The following is a 24,940-nucleotide window of genomic DNA, read 5'->3' on the forward strand; positions in this document are numbered from 1 at the left end:
TAGTTGTCATCTAGTATTAAATTTCTCATTGACATTTAATTATGTGAGATGATACATCAAAGAGGAATAATTTTTGAACCAAATAGGCTAACTTATAGAATGTATCCAAAATCTGGGATTTCCTAGGGAATGACATTTGGGAATGTTGTGGCTGCTTCTATGATCACATGATCTTTATTTCTGATGCTCTATAACAGTTTCCCAAACAGTTTCGCAATCTCTTGTTCCTTTTCCCACTCAGCAGCATTACTTACCGGCCTGCTGGAAATGGAAGGGAAGGGAAGATTTCCAATCGTCCCTGCAAGATTCCCATTAGGAAACTCAATGGGGAAGTCGGCAGAAAGTTGGAAGTCACTCCTACTCCCTCTGTTTTTTGCCCTCTCTTTGTTTTTCTGTGTCTAAACAGATACACAGAAATATGGGCTATGGGTGTCTAATTTCATATAAGTGTGGCATACCCAGTTGGTCTGCTCTTTCTTCCCCATCATTTCCTAGTATGGATTTTGTTCTCTTTATCTCCACACAGAATTCTGTGACCCGGAGTGCTCCAGTATACAATGATAGCCACGGGCGATGTGGAGTTCATTTCCTTACCACCTATGACCGGCGGTTTGTCATCAAGGCAGTGTCAAGTGAAGATGTTGCAGAGATGCACAACATTCTAAAGAAATATCACCAGGTGGGATATGTGTAGGAAGAAAGTATACTGTTTTGATGGACATTTAAGTAGATGCTCATATTTTGGGGGAGCCTTGTACAGAACTTTTCCTATTCTCCCAGCAAGAGAGAAAGAAGAAGCTGAAAAAAAAGATTATTTCTGCCAGTTTATGAGATTATTGTAAGCATAACCTATGAGTTATGCTGTATTATTTTATTTAGAAGAGACATCAAACAGCTGAGCCCAGAGGTTTTTTCCTCAATTTCTTTTTCACTTTCCAGTTATTGGAAACAGCTGCCATAATTAACTTATATTTTGTGATGAAGAAGCAACATTCCAAGAGGAGGAACTGGGATCTCAAAAGAAAACGCTCCATTAAAGCCTTTTACCACCCAAATGTATAGATTTTGTTTTGTATTATGGGGATATTTTTTCTTTATCTTTCACTTTATCCTGAAATTTATTTTATTTGCATTTGTTTTCTCTATTCAGGACATTCTGGCTGCATTATCGAGTTCTAAACCAATAGGCTCTCTTGAACAACTCTGTCTCATACTTAAGTTGAATGGAGGTAGATTGGTCTATTCAGGACAGTGGAAGCTTTAGGTCAATAATCAGAAGATCACCTAATTGCAAGAAATTTCTTTCTAATTGCAGAAAGTTTCTTCATGATAACTGAAGAGATATGACCTTAGAAAAATGTAGCTAGAATAATTATTTTCTTGTCATTATCAAATTTCATTCTGGTGAAAATAAGGCTCAGAAATGTTTTTTATTTCTAAGATTAACCTTTATAGCAAAACAATTATGCTTTACCAATGTCATATTTCTCTTTGTCCTTTTGGTTTCATTTATTAGAAATAATTTAGGATGTCAGGTTATATTATGAAATATTGATACTTTAAAAAGTACCTTTTAAATGCCCTTTTAAATTTTCCTTCGGTAGCAGCTCCAAAAACCTCTTCATTTAAACTACGCTGGCAAATTACGCTAATTGGTTATATATTCTCTCCTTTTTTTCTTTATTCCCTTCAGTTCATTGTGGAATGTCATGGGAATACACTTTTACCCCAGTTTCTAGGCATGTACAGGCTTACAGTAGATGGTGTGGAAACCTACATGGTAGTCACCAGGAATGTGTTTAGTCACCGGTTGACAGTGCATCGAAAATATGATCTCAAGGTGAGCATCTCTGAAGTTCAACATTGTCCTGGCCTCAAAAAAGTGCATCCTTGTAAGTTTAGAATCATAGGTAGACACTTGAGTCTTGAAGTTGTGAAGAAAGTAAGATATCGTTTGAAAAATACTATTTCTGTGTAATTCACATAATACAACTATATGTTTAGTGACCATTTGACATTACAATGCCACCCAAAAAACAGACATGACCATTTTTCACACTTAGGGCCATTGCAACATCACCATGTTCACATTTGAATGGTTGGCAACTAGTTCATATTAATGATAGTTGCAGTGTCACCTTTTGCGACCTTCTGACAAGCAAAGTCAATGGGAAAGCCAGATTCACTTAACGGTGTTACTAAATTAACAACTGCAGTGATTCACTTAACAACCTTGGCAAGAAAGGTCATAAAATGGGGCAAAACTCACTTAACCACTGTCTTGCTTAGCAATAGAAATTTTGGGCTCAATTGTGATCATAAGTCAAAGACTACAGTTGCAAGAAAAAGTATGTGAACCCTTTGGGATTACGTGGAGTTTTGCATGAATTGGCCATAAAATGCGCTGTAAACGTCATGTAAGTCACAATAGAAAAACACTGCTTAAAATAATACTACACAAACATTAGCTGTTGTCATGTTTTAATTGAAGATAAGATGGAAACATTCACAGTGCAGGGTGGAAAAAGTGTGTGAACCTTTGGACTTAACTGGTTGACCCTCCTTTGGCAGCAATAACCTCAACCAAACGTTTCCTGTAGTTGCAGATCAGACCTGCACAACGATCTGGAGTAATTTTGGACCACTCCTCTTCACAAAACTGTTTCAGTGTAGCAATATTCTTGGGATGTCTGGTGTGAATCGCTCTCTTAAGTTCATGCCACAGCATTTCAATCGGGTTGAGGTCAGGACTCTGGGCCACTCCAGAAGGCGTATTCTGTTCTGTTGAAGCCATTGTTTTGTTGAATTACTTGTATGCTTTGGGTCATTGTCCTGTTGCATCACCCATCCTCTGCGGAGCTTCAGTTGGCGGACAGATGGTCGTACGTTTTCCTGCAAAATGTCCTGATAAACTCTGAAATTCATTTTCCCATCAATGACAACAATCCGTCCAGGCCCTGAGGCAGCAAAGCAGCCCCAAACCATGTTGCTCCCTCCGCCATGTTTTATAGTGGGGATGAGGTTTTGATGTTGGTGTGCTGTGCCTTTTTTTCTCCACACATAGTGTTGTGTGTTTTTCCCAAACAACTCAATTTTGGTTTCATCTGTCCACAGTATATTTTGCCAGTAGTGCTGTGGAACATCCAGGTGCTCTTTTGCAAACTTCAAACGTGCTGCAATATTTTTTTTGGACAGCAATGGCTTCCTCCGTGGTGTCCTCCCATGTACTCCATTCTTGTTTAATGTTTTCCTTATTGTAGATGTGTCAACAAAAATGTTAGCACGTGCCAGAGATTTCTGTAGGTCTTTAGCTGACACTCTAGGATTCTTCTTTACCTCATTAAGCATTATGCGCTGTGCTCTTGCAGTCATTTTTACAGGACGACCACGCCTAGGGAGAGTAGCAACAGTGCTAAACTTTCTCCATTTGTAGACAGTCTGTCTTACCGTGGACACATGAACATCAAGGCTTTTGGAGATACTTTTGTAACCCTTTCCAGCTTCATGCAAGTCAACAATTCTTGATCGTAGGTCTTCTGAGAGCTCTTTTCTGCGAGGCATGGTTCACATCAGACAGTGCTTCTTGAGACCAGTAAACCCCAAACAGGTGTGTGTTTTTAAAGGGCAGGACAGCTGTCAGCAACACATCCAATATCATCACACTGGTTGGAGTCAAGGTTGGCTCACTCCTGGCTCCAATTAGCTCTTGGAGAAGTCATTAGGCTAGGGGTTCACATACTTTTTCCACTCTGCACTGTGAATGTTTCCATCTTATCTTCAATTAAAACATGACAACAGCTAATGTTTGTAGTATTATTTTAAGCAGACTGTGTTTTTCTATTGTTGTGACTTACATGACGTTTAGAGCGCATTTTATGGCCAATTCATGCAAAACTCCACGTAATCCCAAAGGGTTCACATACTTTTTCTTGCAACTGTATCTTTATATGATTTGGTTTCCTTGTATAATGTTGGTTTTCTCTGAGGGTCGAGTCCAGTAGACCATGGCTAGACTAAAGCCTTTAGGCCTGGTGCTGATTATGCATTCTGTAGGAGTTTTATGCTGGAAGAGGAAAGCTTCAGCACAGAGTTAAAAGGAAAAAGATTATTTCCAGACTTGCTGTACAGAATGAGATGTTGTGATGTTCACTAGTTGTATCAAGGTATTTTAGTTCCTGTGATTTGCTAGTATAGAAACCAAATTGGTATTCCCCATGTCCCTCCCGAGATTGGAATTGCTAAGAGACATTGGAGGGTAAAGTAAATATTTTGTTTTGAATAATTGTGACTTCTTCAGAAATTTTTAGACTAATCCTTTGGAACTGTTTTGGTTTTATGGAATCTCATGACTGTTTGCAAACTTCTCTTAGCATATATTGCACAAAGTAGCTGACAGAAGTGAAATATTATTGCATATATTCCTGCACTACACATCCAAAAAAATTTCATACAATAATGCATAGATGTGCTTGATTTCCTAGATCAAACACTGATAGTTTTAAGGCAATTAGTTTTTGATTCACTGAGATGAGAGAATCCAGGTTTTTTAATATGTTGTATGAACCTGACTATCCATAGAGCCATAACGTGTTCATTTATTGGACATCTCAGAAATTGCATCAATCTTCACATAAAAAGAAATTACAGTCCAACATACCAAAAAAACCACTACAAGAGACAAACTAGAAACAAAAATTAAAATAAGCAAGAAAATGGAAAGAGAACAACTATCTGACCTTGACGAATATAAATCATCGGGACCCAACAGATTACATCCCAGAGTTTTGAAGGAGCTGGCAGATGTTATCTCAGAACCATTGCACCATATCTTTCATAAATCCTGGAGAACTGGGGAAGCACTTGAGGATTAGAAAAAGGCTGATATGGTTCCCATCTTCAAGAAAGGAAGGAAAAAAACAGACCCAGGAAACAACAGACCCAGGAAACTACAGACCAATCAGTTTAACATCAATACCTGGGAAGATCCTAAAAAAGATAATCAAAAACAGATCTGTGAACAACTAGAAACAAAGTTATAACTAGTAGCCAGTTAAACACAGATCATGCCAAACCAATCTTATTTCATTCTTTGATGAAGTGACTAAACCAGTAGACCAGTAAAATGCTGTTGACATTAGATTTCAGTAAGACATTTGATAAAGTAGACCAGAATCTACTCCTTGGTAAGTGAGAAAAAGATGGAATAGACAACATCACCACCAGATGGATCTGTGGCTGGCTGGCAAATCGTACTCAACTAGTAGTCCTCAATGGCACTTCATCCACATGGAGAGAAGTAAGCAGTGGGGTACCACAAGGTTCCGTCTTAGGCCCAGTAGTCTTCAGTATCTTCATCAATGACTTAGATGAGGGAACTGAAGGGGAAATCATCAAATTTGCAGGTGATACCAAACTGGCAGGAGTAGCCAACACCCCAGAAGACAAACTCAGGATCCAAAAAGATCTTGACAGACTTGAACAATGGGCCCTATCCAACAAAAGTTTCAGTGTGGAGAAAAGAAAAGTTTTACATTTAGGCAGGAAAAATCAAAAGTACAGTTACAGATTAGGCGAGACCTGGTCCAAAAACAGTAACTGTGAGAGGGACCTTGGAGTCCTAGTGCAGGGCTTTTCAACCTTTTCACCCATTGTACTCCTTTTAGGATATGGCAACATCCGAGTACCACCAGTCACCTAGCAAAGTGTCAAAAACTTGATGACCAAAAAAAAATACAGTGTATTGCATCTAACAAGCTTGAGCTAAAATATGCTAACTATCTATAAATACACTTTAAATCCTATCGCACTTTAACTCCCATTAAACATAGCTAAATAATAATACATCTTATTAAATTCTCATATTCATATGCTAAATGAAACTTTTTAGTCCCATATTTATTCTGAATGTAATCAATCCATCTTCTCCATTCCGAAATGTATCTTTGTTGCGATTGATCTTTCAAATATGCTGAAATTTTTGCCATTTCTGCTAGGTTCGAAACTTTTAGAGTCCACTCTTCTGTAGTAGGCAGATCCTCCTTCTTCCAATATTGCGATACCAAAAGTCTTGCTACCGTTATTAAATTCAACATCAATTTAGTTTCTATAACAGTACAATCTGTAATAATACCCAACAGAAATAACCGGAGAAAACCTTATCTTTTTCTTAAATATCTTCTGCACATTCCACCAAATTTTAATCCAAAAAGCTTTAACTTTTTTGCAAGTCCATCATATATGATAGTACGTTGCATCGTCACAACCACACCTCCAACATTTAGGTTGATAATTTGAATACATACAGTCATGGCCGAAATTGTTGGCACCCCAGAAATTTTTCCAGAAAATCAAGTATTTCTCACAGAAAAGTATTGCAGGAACACATGTTTTGCTATACACAGGTTTATTCCCTTTGTGTGTATTGGAACACAACAAAAAAAGGGAGGAAAAAAAGCAAATTGGACATAATGTCAAACAAAACTCCAAAAATGGGCTGGACAAAATTATTGGCACCCTTAACTTAATATTTGGTTGCACACCCTTTGGAAAAAATAACTGAAATCAGTCGCTTCCTATAACCATCAATAAGCTGCTTACACCTCTCACCCGGAATTTTGGATCACTCTTCCTTTGCAAACTGCTCCAGGTCTCTCTTATTGGAAGGACGCCTTTTCCCAACAGCAATTTTAAGATCTCTCCACAGGTGTTCAATGGGATTCAGATCTGGACTCATTGCTGGTCACTTCAGAACTCTCCAGCGCTTTCTTGCCATCCATTTCTGGGTGCTTTTTGACGTATGTTTGGGGTCATTGTCCTGCTGGAAGACCCAAGATCTTGGACGCAAACCCAGCTTTCTGACACTGGGCTCTACAGTGCAACCCAAAATTCTTTGGTAATCCTCAGATTTCATGATGCCTTGCACACATTCAAGGCACCCAGTGCCAGAGGCAGCAAAACAACCCCAAAACATCATTGAACCTCCACCATATTTCACTGTAGGTACTATGTTCTTTTCTTTGTAGGCCTCATTTCGTTTTCGGTAAACAGTAGAATGATGTGCTTTACCCAAAAGCTCTATCTTGGTCTCATCTGTCCACAAGACGTTTTCCCAGAAGGATTTTGGCTTACTCAAGTACATTTTGGCAAACTGTAATCTTGCTTTTTTATTTCTCTGTGTCAGCAGTGGGGTCCTCCTGGGTCTCCTGCCATAGCGTTTCATTTCATTTAAATGTCGACGGATAGTTCGCGCTGACATTGATGCTCCCTGAGCCTGCAGGACAGCTTGCATTCCTTTGGAACTTGTTTGGGGCTGCTTATCCACCATCCGGACTATCCTGCGTTGCAACCTTTCATCAATTTTTTTCTTCCGTCCACGACCAGGGAGGTTAGCTACAGTGCCATGGGTTGCAAACTTCTTGATAATGTTGCACACTGTGGACAAAGGCAAATCTAGATCTCTGGAGATGGACTTGTAACCTTGAGATTGTTGATATTTGTCCACAGTTTTGGTTCTCAAAATCCTCAGACAGTTCTCTTCTCCTCTTTCTGTTGTCCATGCTTTGTGTGGCACACACAGACACACAATGCAAAGACTAAGTGAACTTCTCTCCTTTTTATCTGCTTTCAGGTGTGATTTTTATATTGCCCACACCTGTTACTTGCCCCAGGTGAGTTTAAAGGAGCATCACATGTTTGAAACAATCTTATTTATCCACAGTTTTGAAAGGGTGCCAATAATTTTGTCCAGCCCATTTTTGGAGTTTTGTTTTGACATTATGTCCAATTTGCTTTTTTTCCTCCCTTTTTTTGTTGTGTTCCAATACACACAAAGGGAATAAATCTGTGTATAGCAAAACATGTGTTCCTGCAATACTTTTCTGTGAGAAATACTTGATTTTCTGGAAAAATTTCTGGGGTGCCAACAATTTCGGCCATGACTGTACATGCTAATTTTTTGGGATCTAAATGCCATCTATAAAACATTTTATAAAAGTTCTCTCTTAAATTTTGTCCCTGTGTAAATTTAACATTTCTTACCCAGATTTTTTTCCAAGTATCCATCGTTATTGGCTCCTGAATATTCTGGGCCCATTTTATCATACAGTCTTTAACAAGTTCCGTTTCTGAGTCTATTTCTATCAATGCATTATATATCCTTCTTATATGCGCTTGACTTTGATCTCTAATTTGTTTTACCAAATTTTCATCAGTTGTTGTAATACCAATTTTCCGATCTTCTTTCCATCTAGCTTGTATCTGCCCATACTGAAACCAAGTTTATATTATCTTTTCTTCTTTTAAAATATTAAATGGCTTTAGTTGCCATACATTCCCTTCCAATCTAAGAATTTCTTTATATGAAATCACATCATGTTTAAATCCCAAACTTATATTTTCTATCGCATGTTTAGGTATTGCCCAAATTGGTATTTTATAATTTAACTTACATTGATATTTTTTCCAGACTCGCAATAGGGCATACCTTAATATATGTGTCTTAAAAACATTATCCACCTTCTTATCATACAATAAATATGCATGACAGCCATATAATAAATCACATCCCTCAATATTCAATATTCTTTCTTCTGTTAAATTGAACCAGTTACTAATTGTCGATAAAGCCACAGCATCATAATATAATTTAAAATTGGGCGTTTTAAGACCACCTCTTTCACGTATACAGTATCTTGCATTATCTTAAGTTTTACTCTCAGTCTTTTCCCTGCCCAAATAAATTTATTAATACCTTTCTACCATTCCTCCAAATTTGAATCTTTTTTAAGTATAGGTATCATTTGAAACAAAAATAAAATTTTTGGTAAAACATTCATTTTCACTGCTGCAATTCTACCCAATAAAGACAATTGTAGTTTTCTCCAACTAACTAACTCTTTTTGTGTTTTTAGCCATAGCAATTCATAATTATTTTTATATAATTTCACATTTGAAGCTGTAATATATACCCCCAAATTTTTAATCTTTTTAACTATTTCGAATCCCGTTAGTTTTTCTAGGAATTCTTTTTGTTCTATAGTCATATTTTTAGACAATATTTTGGTTTTTTGCCTATTTATCTTAAATCCCGAAACTTGTCCATATTGCAAAATTATCTCCATTAAATCTATAACCAATTGAGTCGGTTGAGTTAATGTAATAACCAAGTCGTCCGCAAACGCTCTTAATCTATAATCTTGATGTTTTATTTTAATTCCCTTTATTTTATTTGAATCACGTATCTTAGTAATATTTCCAATGTTAAAACAAACAGCAATGGTGACAACGGACATCCCTGTCTTGTACCTTTTTCAATTTTGCAAGCTTCTGTTAAACTACCATTGATTATTATTTGAGCTGTTTGTTTCTGATATATTGCCCTGATAGGTTGTAAAAACTTATCCCCAAACTCCATCTTCTCTAATACTTTTAATAAAAATTGCCAATTCAATTGATCAAATGCCTTTTCGGCGTCCAGAAAAATCAGTGCTGCGGGGACTTGATTATGACAAAAAATGACCCTGGGACACTGTGACCGTCATAAATATGAATCAGTTGCCAAGCATCTGAATGTAAATCACAAGACCCTGGAGATGCTGCAACATTCCAGCTGATCGGCGCTTCTTCTGGGCTCAGAAGCGCCAGGATCAGTGCTGAGCTCCAGTTGGAGACTGGCGCTGATCCTGGCGATAGCCCTGCAGCTCCAGCCATCTCTTGCTCAAGCTTGTGCAGTGCTGCCACCAGTTCAGCTCATTCCCCTCCCCTGCTACCACTTTTCTAGGGTGGTTGCGTACCACCTGCCAGGTGCCAATGTACCACAGGTGGTACCCATACCACTGGTTGAAAAGCCCTGTCCTAGTGGACGATCACTTGACTATGAGCCTGCAGTGTGCAGGCAGCAGCAAAAAAGCTAATACAATCCTGGGTTGTATGAACAGAGGCATAGAATCAAGATCACATGAAGTATTAGTGCTGCTTTATAAAACCCTAGTAAGATCACACCTAGAATACTGCAACCAATTTTGGTCACCATATTACAAAAAAGATGTTGAGAGTTTGGAAAAAAATTCAGAGAAGAGCAACTTAAGATGATCGAAGGCCTGGAGACTAAAACATAGGAAGAACGGCTGCAGGCTTTGGGTTTGGCTAGTCTAAAGAAAAGAAGAAATAGTGGGGACATGATAGCAGTATTCCAGTATTTGAGGGGCTGCTACAAAGAAGAGGGGGTCACATTATTCTTCAAAGCACCAGAGGGCAGGACAAGAAATAATGGTTGGAAACTGATCAAAGAGAGAAGCAACCTGGAATTAAGGAGAAACTTCCTGACAGTGAGGATAATTAACCAGTGGAATTGCTTGCCTTCAGAAATCATGAATGCTCCATCACTGCAGATTTTTAAGAAGAGACTAGTGAGTCCCTTGTCTGAGATGGTATAGGTTCTCCTGCTTGAGCAGGGGGCTGGACTAGAAAACGTCCAAGGTCCCTTCCAGATTCTATTCTATTCTATTCTATTCTATTCTATTCTATTCTATTCTATTCTATTCTATTCTATTCTGTAGCAGTTCTATTTTATTATTCTGGATAAGATTTAGCATGTTCTTTGAATCCTGCGACCTGTCTATAAGCATTCTGCCTTCAGACGTGGAGAGTACATGCCTTCTTGGGGGAGAGGATAATGTGATCCTTATGGGGCTTTGTGATCGATGATCATCACATTAAGAAAATGAGAAGAAGACTGTTGGTCTTCAATAAGTTGTTTCTAAATCATAGAATCATAGAGTTGGAAAGAATCTCAGAGGTCATAGATCCTCATTTTCTGTGCACCATCAGTTAAAGCTAACATAGTAAATCTGACTTAATATATTCAATTCTGGGGAGTGAAATATTTTCCCAGATACAATCTTTTTATGGTTTAAATGTTTAGAAAATGAAAGTAAATAAGACAAAAAAATGCACTAACTTTGCCCCCAATTGATAAATGCATAATCAGGATTTTTTTAAAAAAAAAAAAGTTTGGCTTTAAATAGATAATCACTTCTTATTTTTTACTTTCTCCTCCAGGGATCAACAGTAGCAAGAGAAGCCAGCGACAAAGAAAAGGTAATAGTCAAAGTTGGAGAAAGATTTAAAATAAAAATCTTTGTGTTTTGAATATAAACCTATAAAATTATTATCATTATTATTGTTGTTGTTGTTGTTGTTGTTGTTGTTGTTATTATTATTATTATTATTATTATTATTATTATTATTATTATTATTATTTGACTTCTATACCGCCCTATTCTCGTAGGACTCAGGGCGGTTTACAGGGCAATTAAAATTATACAATACAAAAGTTAAAATAAATTTAAAACAAGTAATTAATTAATTAAAATGTTACTTTTGTATCAGTACTTCTAGCAGGATTAGGTGAAAGGAACTTAGTTCTATGTAATACAAGTCCCCAACCCATATCCTCCCAGAGAGCATTATGGGAATTGTAGACCAACGAAGTTTTTGAAAGTGATAGTTTAGGAAGCGTTGGCCTGGATTATATAATAGAGGAAAATGCATATTGAGGGGCTGGGAAGATGCATTAAACTGCATTTGGTTAGCTACCTTGCAACATATTATGGGGTAGAAATAGGAAAGGGCATGCAATGTGTTCTTATCCTTCATATGATGACTTTGCATTTTTTTTTTCAATTAAGTTTTTATTGTTTGGTTTTAAAAAGAAACTGCATTTTTAAAAAGGCTGTATTTGATAATCATATATAAAAATATCAAAATTTAATAGAATCTGGCAGTAATACATAACAGCAGCTTGATATAATATTAAAATAAGTGTCAATTAGTTTTTAAAACAATACTTATCAAAATAAACATGTTTTTATTCTGTATGGCTTAAGCTCTTGTTTGGGAGTAGAATATTTGTTCTAATCCAGGGTGGGATATCCTTTTAGCGTTTGAGAGTTGATATCCTCTCTCCTTCCATTTCTCCCCTATACATAAGCATGTATGCCCAGGCATACATTTAAACATGCAAGCATTGATTATGGTTCCTCAACTATAAAGAAAAAACTGCCAGCGGGTCTGCTTCTGAGACTCCTCAAAATACATTTATTCAGAGATTCCTCTTGTTGGGATTGGGAGCAATACAGACATAGTAAGCATGAACCAAAGGCAGTTTAAACAGCATTTTTCCCTTTTCACCTTTTCATGTAGTCTTCAACTTATTATTGTTCATTTAATGTTGGTTTGAATTAGCATTGGCCATGGAAAGGATGCTGTCCTAACCATCTCAGTACATTATACCACTTCCTTACATGCAAGTGTCTCTGCTCAAGGGCTGAAAGTACTGCTTGGATTTTAGCAGGGAGAATTTTCAATTTTGGAGCTGAGAGACACTCACATGTGGCCTGCACTGGAACTCCTAGCATAGGAATTCTGGGAGTTGAAGTCCATGAGTCATAAAAGAGCCGAGGTTGCCTACCCCTGTCCTAGGTCTTTTCTCATGCCCATGAGGCAATCTTACCTGGGACTCTGTCCACTTAATGACCTGTGAGATAGCTTAATGATCACATCCAGGAGTACTGAAGGTGCGGTCTTTGAGTGAAGCAGTGAAATGACCTCTTGCTTAACAGCCACTTTGCTCAAGATTCCAGATGCAGTTGGTCATAAGTCAAGGACTATCTGTAGTATAAATTATATGGGCACTCAAAATTGTTTGCATTTCACTTCTTACATCACCATGAATATAGTGTCAAAACAGCTCTAGAAGTCACTGTGAACTCTCTAGTTCAGGGGTGTCAAACTCAATTTCATTGAGGGTCGCATCAGCATTGCGGTTGCCCTCAGGGGGCCGGGTGGGTATGGCCAGGGTGGGCGGGGCCTACTGGGTGGGCGGGGCTAGAGTGCGTATGGCCTACTGGGTGGGCATGGCCAGCTCTACATCGTTTGCATCAAGGGTGCCTATGGGGGGGCCCGGGCAGGAGTGGGACAGATCTGAGGGTCTCTGGCAGAAGGAGGGTCTCTGGGCCAGGGCCAAGGCAGTGGGGGTCGTTCCCTCACTGTTTCCAGGATGGCTTCGCGGGCCACATGAAACCACTTCACGGGCCGGATCCGGCCCCCAGGCCTTGTGTTTGACATGTCTGCTCTAGTTGAGACAGATCGTGCAAAAGCAGATACTAGCAGTGAATGATAGCACAGTTGGAAGGACTAAAGTAGAAAATGGCAGAATTGGAGGGGAGATCTGGGGTGCACCTTGAGGGAACCATTGAAGATCTTATGTCGGCTGAATGCCACCTATAAGCATTCATGTTTGTAAATGTCAAGAGACAAAACAGTATTTATCCCTTCTCTTGCTGTTTGAGCTTCTAATTATGTTACTATTGCCTCCATATCATTTAATGAATTATTTGAATTAGATTGATTACTAGATGTATCCATGCTCTGCCCTATTCTCTCTTGCCCCAGTTAATATTAGTGTGATCCCATAGCATATAGACCCTTAACTGACCCAGTTCTTTGCTTCATGAACCCAACCTTTTTTTTTTTAATAAAGAAAGCGCTTCAATTATTATTGTTTTATTTCTTTATTACAACATCATTCTGAAGTGGGGCAACAAGGCTTCCGAACATTAAAGAATAAAAAAATTGAAATACTATTGCACTGTTTGACATAAGCAATCTAGGCAGCCAATAAGGTAGGATAAAGATGTTATACGTCATAGAAAGCTGAACCTGAAGTTAATGTTATAAGCAGAGAATGAGCCTTTTCAAGAGCAATAAATGTGTTTCCTAATCACCTAATTGGTGAAAGAGAGCCAGTTTAATGTAGCGTATAAGGCACCAGTTAGAAAACATGAGACTAAATTCCAGTTCTGTCTTAAGCACAAAGCCAGCTGAATGACCGTGAGCCAATCATTCTCTCTTGGCCCTAGGAAGAAAGCAATGGCAAACCACTTCTAAAAACTCTTGTTAATAAAACTGCAGGAACTTGTCCAACAATAACAACAAAAACTGCTGAAAACAGGGACAAGACTGACTGTTGTCCTGAGCTAGGAGTTTTACAACCCTTCTGGCTATGGGAAACTATCGTGTTTCCCCGAAAATAGGACCTACCCTGAAAATAAGTCCTAGCCTGATTTTCACACCTGTGCCAATTATAAGCCTACCCCGAAGTAAGCCCTACTTAAGAGCCTGTGCAGCCAACCGCCTGGCCACTGTCTGCTTGCTGCTGACATGAGGTGGGGGGGTCCCACGGCCACGAAGCAAGGAGCTGGGGAGGGTTGAGGACAAAGTGAGGTAGGGGTGCAGCGCTGCCCCATGCATTCTGGATGGGCTGATGGGGCCTTACAGCCAGGCCATCAACATGCCGACAACTGCCTGGCCTCGCAGCGGTGGTTCCAGCAACCCTATGCAGGATTGCCAGTCCACTTCTCCTCCTTACTCTCCACTGTAACGAAGCAGGAGGCTGAGTTATGCACTGGTGCCACAGCTACTAAGTGAGGTGGTGGTGGGGTGTGGAAGACGAAGCCCCAACAGTATTCTTGGCCGCCCAGCCTCCAGAGCCCTGATGCTGGCGGAGTGAGGCAGTGGTGGCCAGAGCAGCCCCTTCCCCATCTCCCCTCACTTCCCCAAAGAATACCTTCACTAACCTGCTTTCCAGCTTGTTCTCTGCCATTGCATGCCAGGCAACAAAAGAAGCCTGTGGGACTACTGGTAAAAAAAAGTTCTATTAGACCTTCCAACTTTGCAAGATTTTTTTTGTCAGAAGTTGGAAGGTCTGATTGATCTTTTTTTTTGGTCCCACAAACTTCTTTTGTTGCACTACACACGCAGAATGGAGCTGGGAAGGAGGTTAGTGAAGGAATGTGGTTGCCCTGGGGTGAGGTGGGGGTTGGAATTTGATTTTGTGGATGCCTTGGGGTGAGGTGGGAGTAAGGATTTGGCCATATCCTTACCCCCACCCCACCCCAGGGCATCCACAATGCCAAATCCTAACCCCCACCCTCCACCCCGGCTGGGTGGCCAAGGATACTGTTGGGGCTTTGTCCTCCACACTCCCCCACGACCTCTCTTAATGACTGCAGTACCGATGGATCGTTCAGCCTCCTGCTTTGTGGCAGTGACAAGTAAGGAGGAAAAGAAGCTTTGCCCTCCACTCCACCATTGCCTCACTTAATAGCTGTGGCACTGGTGCATCACTCAGCCTCCTGCTTCGTTGCGGCGGTGAGTAAGGAGAAGAAGTGGGCCGGCGATCCTGCATGGGGCTACTGGAGCCACCACCATGTGGCCAGGTAGTTGTCAGCACATTGATGGCCTGACTGCAGGGCTCTCTTGTCAGCCCATGTGGGGCGCATGGGACAGCTCGCTTCATCCTCTGCCTCCCCACTGACTTGCTTCGTCGTCCATCCCACCCACCCCTGCCTCACCTTCTGCTCCATTGTGACCGCAAAAAAAGAGACCCTGAAAATAAGCCCTGGTGCTTATTTTGGCAACCAAAAAAATATAAGACCAGGCCTTATTTTCAGGGAAACACATTATGTGTGTGTGTGTGTGTGTGTGTGTGTGTGTGTGTGTGTGTGTGTGTGTTCAGATAGATCAGAGAACATAGGTCAGGAAGATGAGGAATTGTTAAAGACAGTCCACCATAGCTAATTTAGGATAGGTGTGGTAGGAATTGCCCTTAAAAGTTTATTGTTTTCATCATGGATATACCTTCCTGAAATCTATGTGGCTTTGGTTCCTGTGTGAGGCTTGACAACAAAATGGAAAGACCAATTCCTAGGAGGAGTCTCTTTTTGAAATGCTATCTTCATCTGGGTTGTGTTGTTTTTCTGTCCTAACTTGCAGTCCTACTCTACTTCCTTCCCACAATTTCTTACAAACTTTTACTTTTAGCCCAGCAGTTTACCATCAATATTTTCATGTTTTTTTAATTATTTCCTCAAAGTTGATGGAATTGCCTTTGCCCCAACTTCAGCAAGCAGTATATTGAGCTGCTTTGGATTGTATAATATAGAAGCAATGTTTTGCACTTACTTGAGTTCAATCCTTCTCTCTAGGCTAAGGATCTACCAACCTTTAAAGACAACGATTTTCTAAATGAAGGCCAAAAACTCCATGTTGGAGAGGAATGTAAAAAAAATTTCCTGGAGAAATTGAAGCGAGATGTTGAGGTAGGGTAGCTAAGCTGTTGATTTTTTTGGAATCGTGCATAACTAAGTGTGATCAACAGAATCTCCTCTGTTACAATAATTTTCAAGCTTTTTAAAAAGCTAGATAAAGTAGAGATATCTGATTGATTCTGTCTCAGACTCTAAAATGAATTTAAATTAATTTGAAAAGCTATTAGAAAAACCAGACAGAGGAGTTTATTTTCCTGCTACTGTCTCTTGCATTCACTTGGGGATTTCCTCCTCTTCGAGGATGACAGAGTTTTCCATAACTTAGGATCAACAGAAATGAGTGTTACTCCTACCAATTGGAGAAGGAATCTATGGTGCCTTCTCTGATTAACAAGCTTTATTGGATTGTTTAATCAATTTAAATTTAAACAGAATGCAGACCTCAAAGTGCAACAGATCTTAAAATGACCATTTTGGAAAAAGTGAGAGATTGTTGAAGTCATAGATACCAAAAAGTTTTAGGCAATATTTCTACAAATATAGTGGTTTCTTTAGCATATTACAGTTGTTAAGTGATTAGGTACTTGCAGTCTAATATGTAACCTGCACTTTTGTAACTAACTAATCTTCCCTTCCACCTCATCCCATTTTAAATCCTATATCAATCTAGCGATTATATGCAAAGTTGCAAAGTCACAAAAATTTATTAAAACTTTTAGTAAAATATGTTAGAAAATGTGCTACCAGTCTCCTAATTAGTTTGCCACCATCAACTAAAAATATTCCTTCTTTAACTGTAACCCCAAGAATTCCCAGTAATCATGTAAAAATGCTTTGAGATTTATGGCACTTAATATTTGGACCTGGTGCCAAGTTAATGAAAGATAGTTTAACTCAAATCCCAGAGGTGATAAAGAGATATTGAAAATGAGAAGGAATATTTTCTGTTGGCTTCCAGTTTCTTGCACAACTGAAGATCATGGATTACAGTTTGCTAGTAGGGATTCATGATGTTGATCGAGCTGAGCAAGAGGAGATAGAAGTTGAGAACCGGGCAGAAGACGAAGAATGTGAGAATGATGGCATAGGTGGGAATACAATTGGTTCCTATGGTACGCCACCTGACAGTCCTGGTAACCTTCTCAACTTCCCACGTTTCTTTGGGCCTGGGGAGTTTGATCCATCTGTGGATGTCTATGCTATGAAAAGCCATGAAAGTAAGTACTGGGATCTGGATGTTGATAGTGGGAGTGGAAAATAAATGTAAAATTGTCTGTGAAAGCCAAGAGTGATTGTAAGCATTTATTGATACATGGTGGTTGAACCAACATTATTTTCTCCACTTTCTTAGAAATCTTAAGACTGACTCCCTGAACTACAGCAATGTATCCAATAAAGGTGTCTTAATTGCAGACATCCATTTTAATTTTCCCCATAGTGTGCAGCCACTATAAGAGTGGCTATAAAGATAAGTGTCTATTTGAGAGCAAGGTCAGAGATCAGACAGGGCTCATCTATATCCTGAAGAAATTTAAAGCAGGATCAAGTATAATTTGCAACACAGAAGGGTTCTGTGATAGAGAAGATAACTTGGATGTCTTCTGTAATATACAAATGTCAAGAAGATCTTCATGCCCTTTAGCTTTGTCCATTTTTTACTATGCCTACAGGTAGTCCTTGATTTACGACCATTCATTCAGCAACCATTTGAAATTATAACTGCTGAATTAAATGATTTACAATCTGTGCCCAAAGTTATGTCCATTGCGGCTCCTCTGTGGTTATGTGAACAAAATTTGGCAGCCCGTTCACAAATATGACTCCAAGGGGCGGGTATAGCTCCCTTCTTACATATATCTATTTCCCCCAATCTCTATAGCCTGCCAGCAGATGAAAACCTTCCACAGCCCTGGAGGCCTTGATTGGCTACAGGGCCCACCAGCATGCAAAAATCTGGTGGCTACCTAGTCCATCAGCACATACAAAGAAGCCCATTTACCTTCCCAATTTTGTCAACTGCTGACAAGCACTTGCAGTCTAAGGTGCAGCCTTCCTCTTAAGGACACCTTGCACTATTCTCCAAATGGGCTTCGTTCTTTGGAATCTTCCTCCAAGTTGCCCAGTTTGGAGAAGGAGGCTTCCAAAGGATTGTGAAAATAGAACTGGTTCTCATGGTGCTTTAAAAGCATCCATAAAAATGTGAATTTGGTGTGCCCTATAGCTTGTAAAGATCCCCCCCCAAGGTACCCCCACAATCCTTATCCTGGGCTCCCTCTGCTGAACAATAAGATCGCTTAACAACCATCAGTCGGAGTCCTGATATTGTGGTCATTGAACAAAGCAGTCATATGATGTCTTGTTTAATGATTGCTTTTCTTAACTGAGGTTCCAGTCTCAATTGTGATCACAAGTCGAGGAGTATTTATATTTATTTTGAATAGCCCTATAGATGAATAGCCAACTTAACAGTACAATGGGGACTGGAATCTTGTTGAATGGAATAGTTGTTAAGCAAGATGACCATGTGCCTGCTTCCCTCAACAACTATAATCCCAGCTCTCCCAGTTGTAGTTGTGAAGCAGACAGAACAAAAAAAGCTACCTGCTGAAAGAAGACAGCTAGCACCCCTCTGTGTGTGTGTAAGTGAACTCGTGTGCTGGGCTGGAGAAATGAGGCATGGATCACAAAGGTCCTTTCTTTGCACAAATACTTCTCCCCTCTATATATAGAAAGGAACTCATGTTGGGCGGGAAAGATGAGATGGGGATTGTCAATATTCTGCTTCATCTCTCCAGCTCAGCGCACAACTGAGTGGAAGGGAAATCATGTGCTGGACTGGAAAGATCATGCAGGGATGGCAAAGACCTGAGCTTCTGTTCTGCAGCCTAAGGATTTGCACAACAATTCTTACCTTATACAGAGGGAAGTGTAAATCCTTCCGCAAGTGGCAGTAACTTCTAGCCTTCCATGCTAACTTCCCCATTAACTTTCTGAGGAAGCCAGCAGAGAAGATTGTAATGGCAACTGCATGATCATGGGACACTCCACACTCAGTTGTAAATGTGAGCAAGTTGACCAGCACCAGCACAATTATGTGACTGTGATGTGTGTGTGTGTGGGGGGGTAAGTTTTATGATGGCTGGAAATGCTTTAAGGGCCATAAAGTACCCTTTTGGAGCTTGAATGACCAATGGTGTAATGAGGATTACCTATATTCCAAAGTTTTTTAAAAAGAATTCTTACTCTCAAGTATACTATCGTTCAAGAGAAAACTGCTCTGCATATCCTAAAATTATCCACATACTTCACCTTGTTTCTCAGTTAATATTTTCACTGTTTTAGGTGCTGCCTGAAGCATCTACTAAGTAAAAATCTACTTCTTGGATCATTTATCAGGCCTAAAAAATTCTGGAGTGCTTAGTTATGCTTGCAGTTCAATAAGAATAGCAAACCCTAAAAACAGTTTTGATAAATTTCCCTCTCCTGTTTTAAACAGGTGCCCCTAAGAAGGAAGTATATTTCATGGCCATTATAGATATCCTTACACCTTATGACACAAAGAAAAAAGCAGCGCATGCTGCCAAAACTGTGAAACATGGGGTAAGAAAGAACTATTTCTTTGCATTGATCTCATTGTGCCTAGACAAGCATTACCACATTTTATAATATATTTCAGAACTGAAGCCACAGTTGGTTGAGCAGTGATCCAAAATTGTGAAAGGGAGGCAGGGGTGCAACTACTTAATATATAAAACCATGGGGTTTTTATTTTATTTTTTTCAGTATATTATACTTGTTTGAGATTATACTATGCTTTTTATCACTCATACGTCACTCAAAATGATAGCAATTTTTCAGGAATTCTGGCTGTGAAGGGCTTTAGAATTTGCAAATAATAATGAAATGCTGTAATAGAAATTTTGTTACATAAAAGCCACATACAGTCAGAGAAGATTGGTTTGTCCACCTCTAAAACAGATATTACGTTCCAGTGATTCAAATGTAATTGGATTACCATTCTGATTATCATTTAAGTAAGCTACATCACAGTTTTCACCTTTTAATCATTTTCATTGTTGTTTTCTAGCCATTCTGCAGCTTCCAAATAAATACATCAGGAATATTTTAATGTGACCACGCCAAAGATACATTTTTATATGATTTTTCTGTTGCTCTTGTTCTGTCTTTTGTTTCTGTCTATTCTTTAGTCCTTTACACACACACACTTGCAAGATATGTCCTTTCAATGAATCTCTACATGACTCACTTCTTAAATAACCTTGTCTAGTTCAGCTCCACCCATCAGGACCTCATCATCCAAAGCCATAGGTTACAATGAGGGCCAGTATGAAATTAATGCAGAAAATCTTTGCAACACTCAGAAGCTACAGCTGAGCCTGTTAGGATAACAATGTCTCCTTCTTCCAGTCCAATATACCTGTCAAATGGGCATGATCCAGTGCCTTTCTGCCTAGTTTTTCTTTTTTTTTTTCAGTTGCCTTAGCAATATTTTTAAGAGGACTCTTGGTTTCCTGATAATTTATTCCCAATAATACGCTAATTCCAGTTTTTTTCCTGGGCTGTCTTCTAGCTTCAGCCCTTCATTCTGATTGAATATTGTAACAATATACTTTTGTGCAGATGATGAAGTCACTATTGGGGAGGCAATCTTACTCTTTCAATAATCCTAAGGTAGGCTGCATCATCTTTCAGGCAAGTGTCTTTGTTCCTCTGCCTGCACAAAAAGCTTGAGAAAGAGGATGTTAACCACATTTTTTGGTGGCTATATAAGTGCCTGTTCAAGCTGTTCTGCCTGTCTGCTGCAGGTGATTATTTAGCTGTCTCTAAACTGAGCAAGTAGAAAAATAGGGACCACTACGGTGGGAAGGTAACAGCGTTCTGTGCGCCTTTGGCTTCTAGTCATGCCGGCCACATGACCACGGAGACGTCCTCGGACAAGCGCTGGCTCTTCGGCTTTGAAATGGAGATGAGCACCGGCCCCTAGAGTTGGAAACGACTAGCACACATGTGCGGGGGAACCTTTACCTTTACCTTTTAAACTGAGCGGAAACACAGGAAGATAGCTTTGCCCCTTGGAACATTCAAACAGCACTGGGTCTGGAGAGCTAGTATAGTCAGAAGATGTTTGAAACATCATCAGCTGAACAATTTTTCTTCATAAATGTCCTTGAATAATATGTAGTTTGTAAGACATTTTCTACTAAAGATTCTGAAGAGGGTGAATCAATATAGTGCCATTTGCTACCTCTTTGAGTTTTAAAAACTTGGGGCAACCTCTTTAAAGGAATGACTGATGCCACTTTTTATGCTTAAATGAAATTATATGTGCTTTAAGTTCTTTATTTTTTTTTCCAGGCTGGAGCAGAAATTTCCACTGTCAATCCTGAGCAGTATTCAAAACGCTTCAATGAATTTATGTCCAATATCCTGACATAGTTATCTTCCCATTATTGGCAGAAAAGGAGGGAGAAGAATAGTAGAGGGTGAGGGGTAGTATTTCCAGTGCTACAGGAATGCAGTCTGCTGGGCATGATATTCTGTGAGTGTGTGATGACAGCCTGACCTAGCAGAAAACTAACCTCTAGATATGGGCTTTCAAACCTGGTGGAAAAATGAAATTATTACTCTCTTCTATTTTGGTTGCTACAATAAATATCCAAACATAAACCTGAGGAATAAAGTAGTGTTAAGATTTGCACTTTTCTTTGAAAAGCATCAGTCTCCAAATGGTCAATGTTAATATGAACACATAACAGAAGATATAAATGATGGCTTCCTTCAATTGAACTATGGCTGTTCACTCAGAACAAATTCTCTGTGTTGCTTTCTCTAAGGATTGGACAAGAAATGACCTATCATTTCAAGGACAAGAACTATTACAAAGATTAAGAAAGCCATTTTCAGTTAGTTGAACAAAGACTTTTTACTTCTGGTTTTTTGATATCCCACTTTCTTTTCTGCATTGTTATTTCAAAAAAAGGTGAGATATGAGGGAATTAGATGGCTGCTTAAAGTTTTATGCAGTCAAAGGAGGGGAAAAAACAGTTTCAGAAGAATCCACATTTCTAATGAGATAGGATACAATTTCTTGGTGGAGATGATGAAGAGATGAGATAACTTCATGAAAATAATATCTTGATGAGCTGCAGATATATTTGTACTGAGTTGGATTACAACTTGGATTAAGTTACCTCTAATATAATGATCTACCAGAGTTAAATTATTCAGATTCAATCTTTTATACTTTGATCTGGTTGTAAATGCTGTAAAATGATACTTTCCTGTTTAAAAAAAGGTACCACTTCTTTGTAACATCTTATGCTGTGAACCATTATATTAGAAATATTAGCTTTTGATCATTCCATTTGGGAAGAATCCACTCTCAATATGAGGAAAATGTAATAAATTGCTGAGGGTGACTCCTCTTAACCACTAGAACAGTTTGTCCTGCTAATCCAGATTTTTTAAGTTGCACTAGCTGTTTTCTTTTAAAAATCCAAATTGTTCTTGCCTCATTTGAATTACAACTTTTTCTTGTAATCTACAGACTGATATTGGATTTGACAGCTGCACTTGTCAAAACTGAAGATTTTGAATTCACTGATTCCATTTTTTCAATATTCTTGTGAGGATGGGTTGTTTATAGTTTTTGTTTTGTTTTTTGTTTTTAAAGAGGGATTTGGCAAGTTATGAACCATCAACTTGCAATCAAGACACTTTGCTTACTTTTTCTGAATGTGTTTCTTCCACATGCCTTTTTTGTATGTGATTGTTGGGGTGTTAATGTCCTGTGCCTTCTGCTTTGTGGATTCTGTCATTTTGGGAGTAAGGTGTTTTTTTTTCTTTCTTTGTTGCCCTCAAGTATGTGTATTCTTTCAGTTAGGATTTTTCACATTTATAAACAAAAAATTCCACAACTCACACCATGATTCCAAAGTCATAAAATGGTTTGCAAGACTTAAAAATCATGGAATATATTGTACATACCGTAAGGTTTTGTTAAGGCATAAATGAAACTGTAAATTAAAGATTTGAAGGTTTTTTTCCACCTAGATTTCAAAGCAGATTTCTTTTACAGTTGCAAGAAAAAGTATGTGAACCCTTTGGGATTATGTGGTTTTTTGCATGAATTGGCCATAAAATGCGCTCTAAACGTCATGTAAGTCACAACAATAGAAAAATACAGTCTGCTTAAAATAATACTACACAAACATTAGCTGTTGTCATGTTTTAATTGAAGATAAGATGGAAACATTCACAGTGCAGGGTGGAAAAACTATGTGAACCTTTGGACTTAATAACTGGTTGACCCTCCTTTGGCAGCAATAACCTCAACCAAATGTTTCCTGTAGTTGCAGATCAGACCTGCACAACGATCTGGAGTAATTTTGGACCACTCCTCTGCACAAAACTGTTTCAGTGTAGCAATATTCTTGGGATGTCTGGTGTGAATCACTCTCTTAAGGTCATGCCACAGCATTTCAATCGGGTTGAGGTCAGGACTCTGACTGGGCCACTCCAGAAGGTGTATTCTGTTCTGTTGAAGCCATTGTTTTGTTGAATTACTTGTATGCTTTGGGTCATTGTCCTGTTGCATCACCCATCCTCTGCGGAGCTTCAGTTGGCGGACAGATGGTCGTACGTGTTCCTGCAAAACGTCCTGATAAACTCTGGAATTCATTTTCCCATCAATGACAGCAATCCGTCCAGGCCTTGAGGCAGCAAAGCAGCCCCAAACCATGATGCTCCCTCCACCATGTTTTACAGTGGGGATGAGGTTTTGATGTTGGTGTGCTGTGCCATTTTTTCTCCACACATAGTGTTGTGTGTTTTTCTCAAACAACTCAATTTTGGTTTCATCTGTCCACAGTATATTTTGCCAGTAGTGCTGTGGAACATCCGGGTGCTCTTTTGCAAACTTCAAATGTGGAAAGATGAAACCAAAATTGAGTTGTTTGGGAAAAACAACACTATGTGTGGAGAAAAAATGGCACAGCACACCAACATCAAAACCTCATCCCCACTGTAAAACGGTGGAGGGAGCATCATGGTTTGGGGCTGCTTTGCCGCCTCAGGGCCTGGACGGATTGCTGTCATTGATGGGAAAATGAATTCCAGTGTTTATCAGGACATTTTGCAGGAAAACGTACGACCATCTGTCTGCCAACTGAAGCTCCGCAGAGGATGGGTGATGCAACAGGACAATGACCCAAAGCATACAAGTAATTCAACAAAACAATGGCTTCAACAGAACAGAATACGCCTTCTGGAGTGGCCCAGTCAGAGTCCTGACCTCAACCCGATTGAAATGCTGTGGTATGAACTTAAGAGAGCGATTCACACCAGACATCCCAAGAATATTGCTAAACTGAAACAGTTTTGTGAAGAGGAGTGGTCCAAAATTACTCCAGATCATTGTGCAGGTCTGATCTGCAACTACAGGAAACGTTTGGTTGAGGTTATTGCTGCCAAAGGAGGGTCAACCAGTTATTAAGTCCAAAGGTTCACATAGTTTTTCCACCCTGCACTGTGAATGTTTCCATCTTATCTTCAATTAAAACATGACAACAGCTAATGTTTGTGTAGTGTTATTTTAAGCAGACTGTGTTTTTCCATTGTTGTGACTTACATGACGTTTAGAGCGCATTTTATGGCCAATTCATGCAAAAAACCACATAATCCCAAAGGGTTCACATACTTTTTCTTGCAACTGTATTAGAAGCCACAGTGTTTAGCTTGACTATATCATAAAATTTATGTGAATTTAGAAACTTATTTCAAAAGGCAAGCATGAATGAGGGTATGTTGAT

The 24,940-nt window shown here is 39.2% G+C and overlaps 1 protein-coding gene across 5 annotated transcripts in view; it reads left to right on the plus strand.

The window, feature by feature from the left end:
* The window catches only part of PIP4K2B (phosphatidylinositol-5-phosphate 4-kinase type 2 beta), a 38,211-nt gene extending 14,771 nt beyond the window's left edge, over nt 1–23,440 (plus strand). The window contains exons 5-11 of one of the 5 annotated variants that reach the window (XM_081344047.1): nt 527–679; nt 1,694–1,840; nt 11,059–11,097; nt 16,047–16,160; nt 17,068–17,326; nt 19,606–19,709; nt 21,486–23,440. In XM_081344047.1, the coding sequence (XP_081200173.1) occupies nt 527–679; nt 1,694–1,840; nt 11,059–11,097; nt 16,047–16,160; nt 17,068–17,326; nt 19,606–19,709; nt 21,486–21,566 (897 nt within the window). In that variant the 3' untranslated portion in view covers nt 21,567–23,440. Of the gene's footprint in view, nt 1–526; nt 680–1,693; nt 1,841–11,058; nt 11,098–16,046; nt 16,161–17,067; nt 17,327–17,460; nt 17,508–19,605; nt 19,710–21,485 lie in introns of those variants that run through there. The other 4 variants (XM_081344050.1, XM_081344049.1, XM_081344051.1 and 1 more) reach the window with 4 other exon arrangements.
* Nucleotides 23,441–24,940: the final 1,500 nt, after the last annotated feature.

The sequence above is a fragment of the Vipera berus genome (assembly GCF_964194415.1).
Source record: "Vipera berus genome assembly, chromosome: Z".
Classification (NCBI taxonomy): Eukaryota; Metazoa; Chordata; class Lepidosauria; order Squamata; family Viperidae; genus Vipera; species Vipera berus.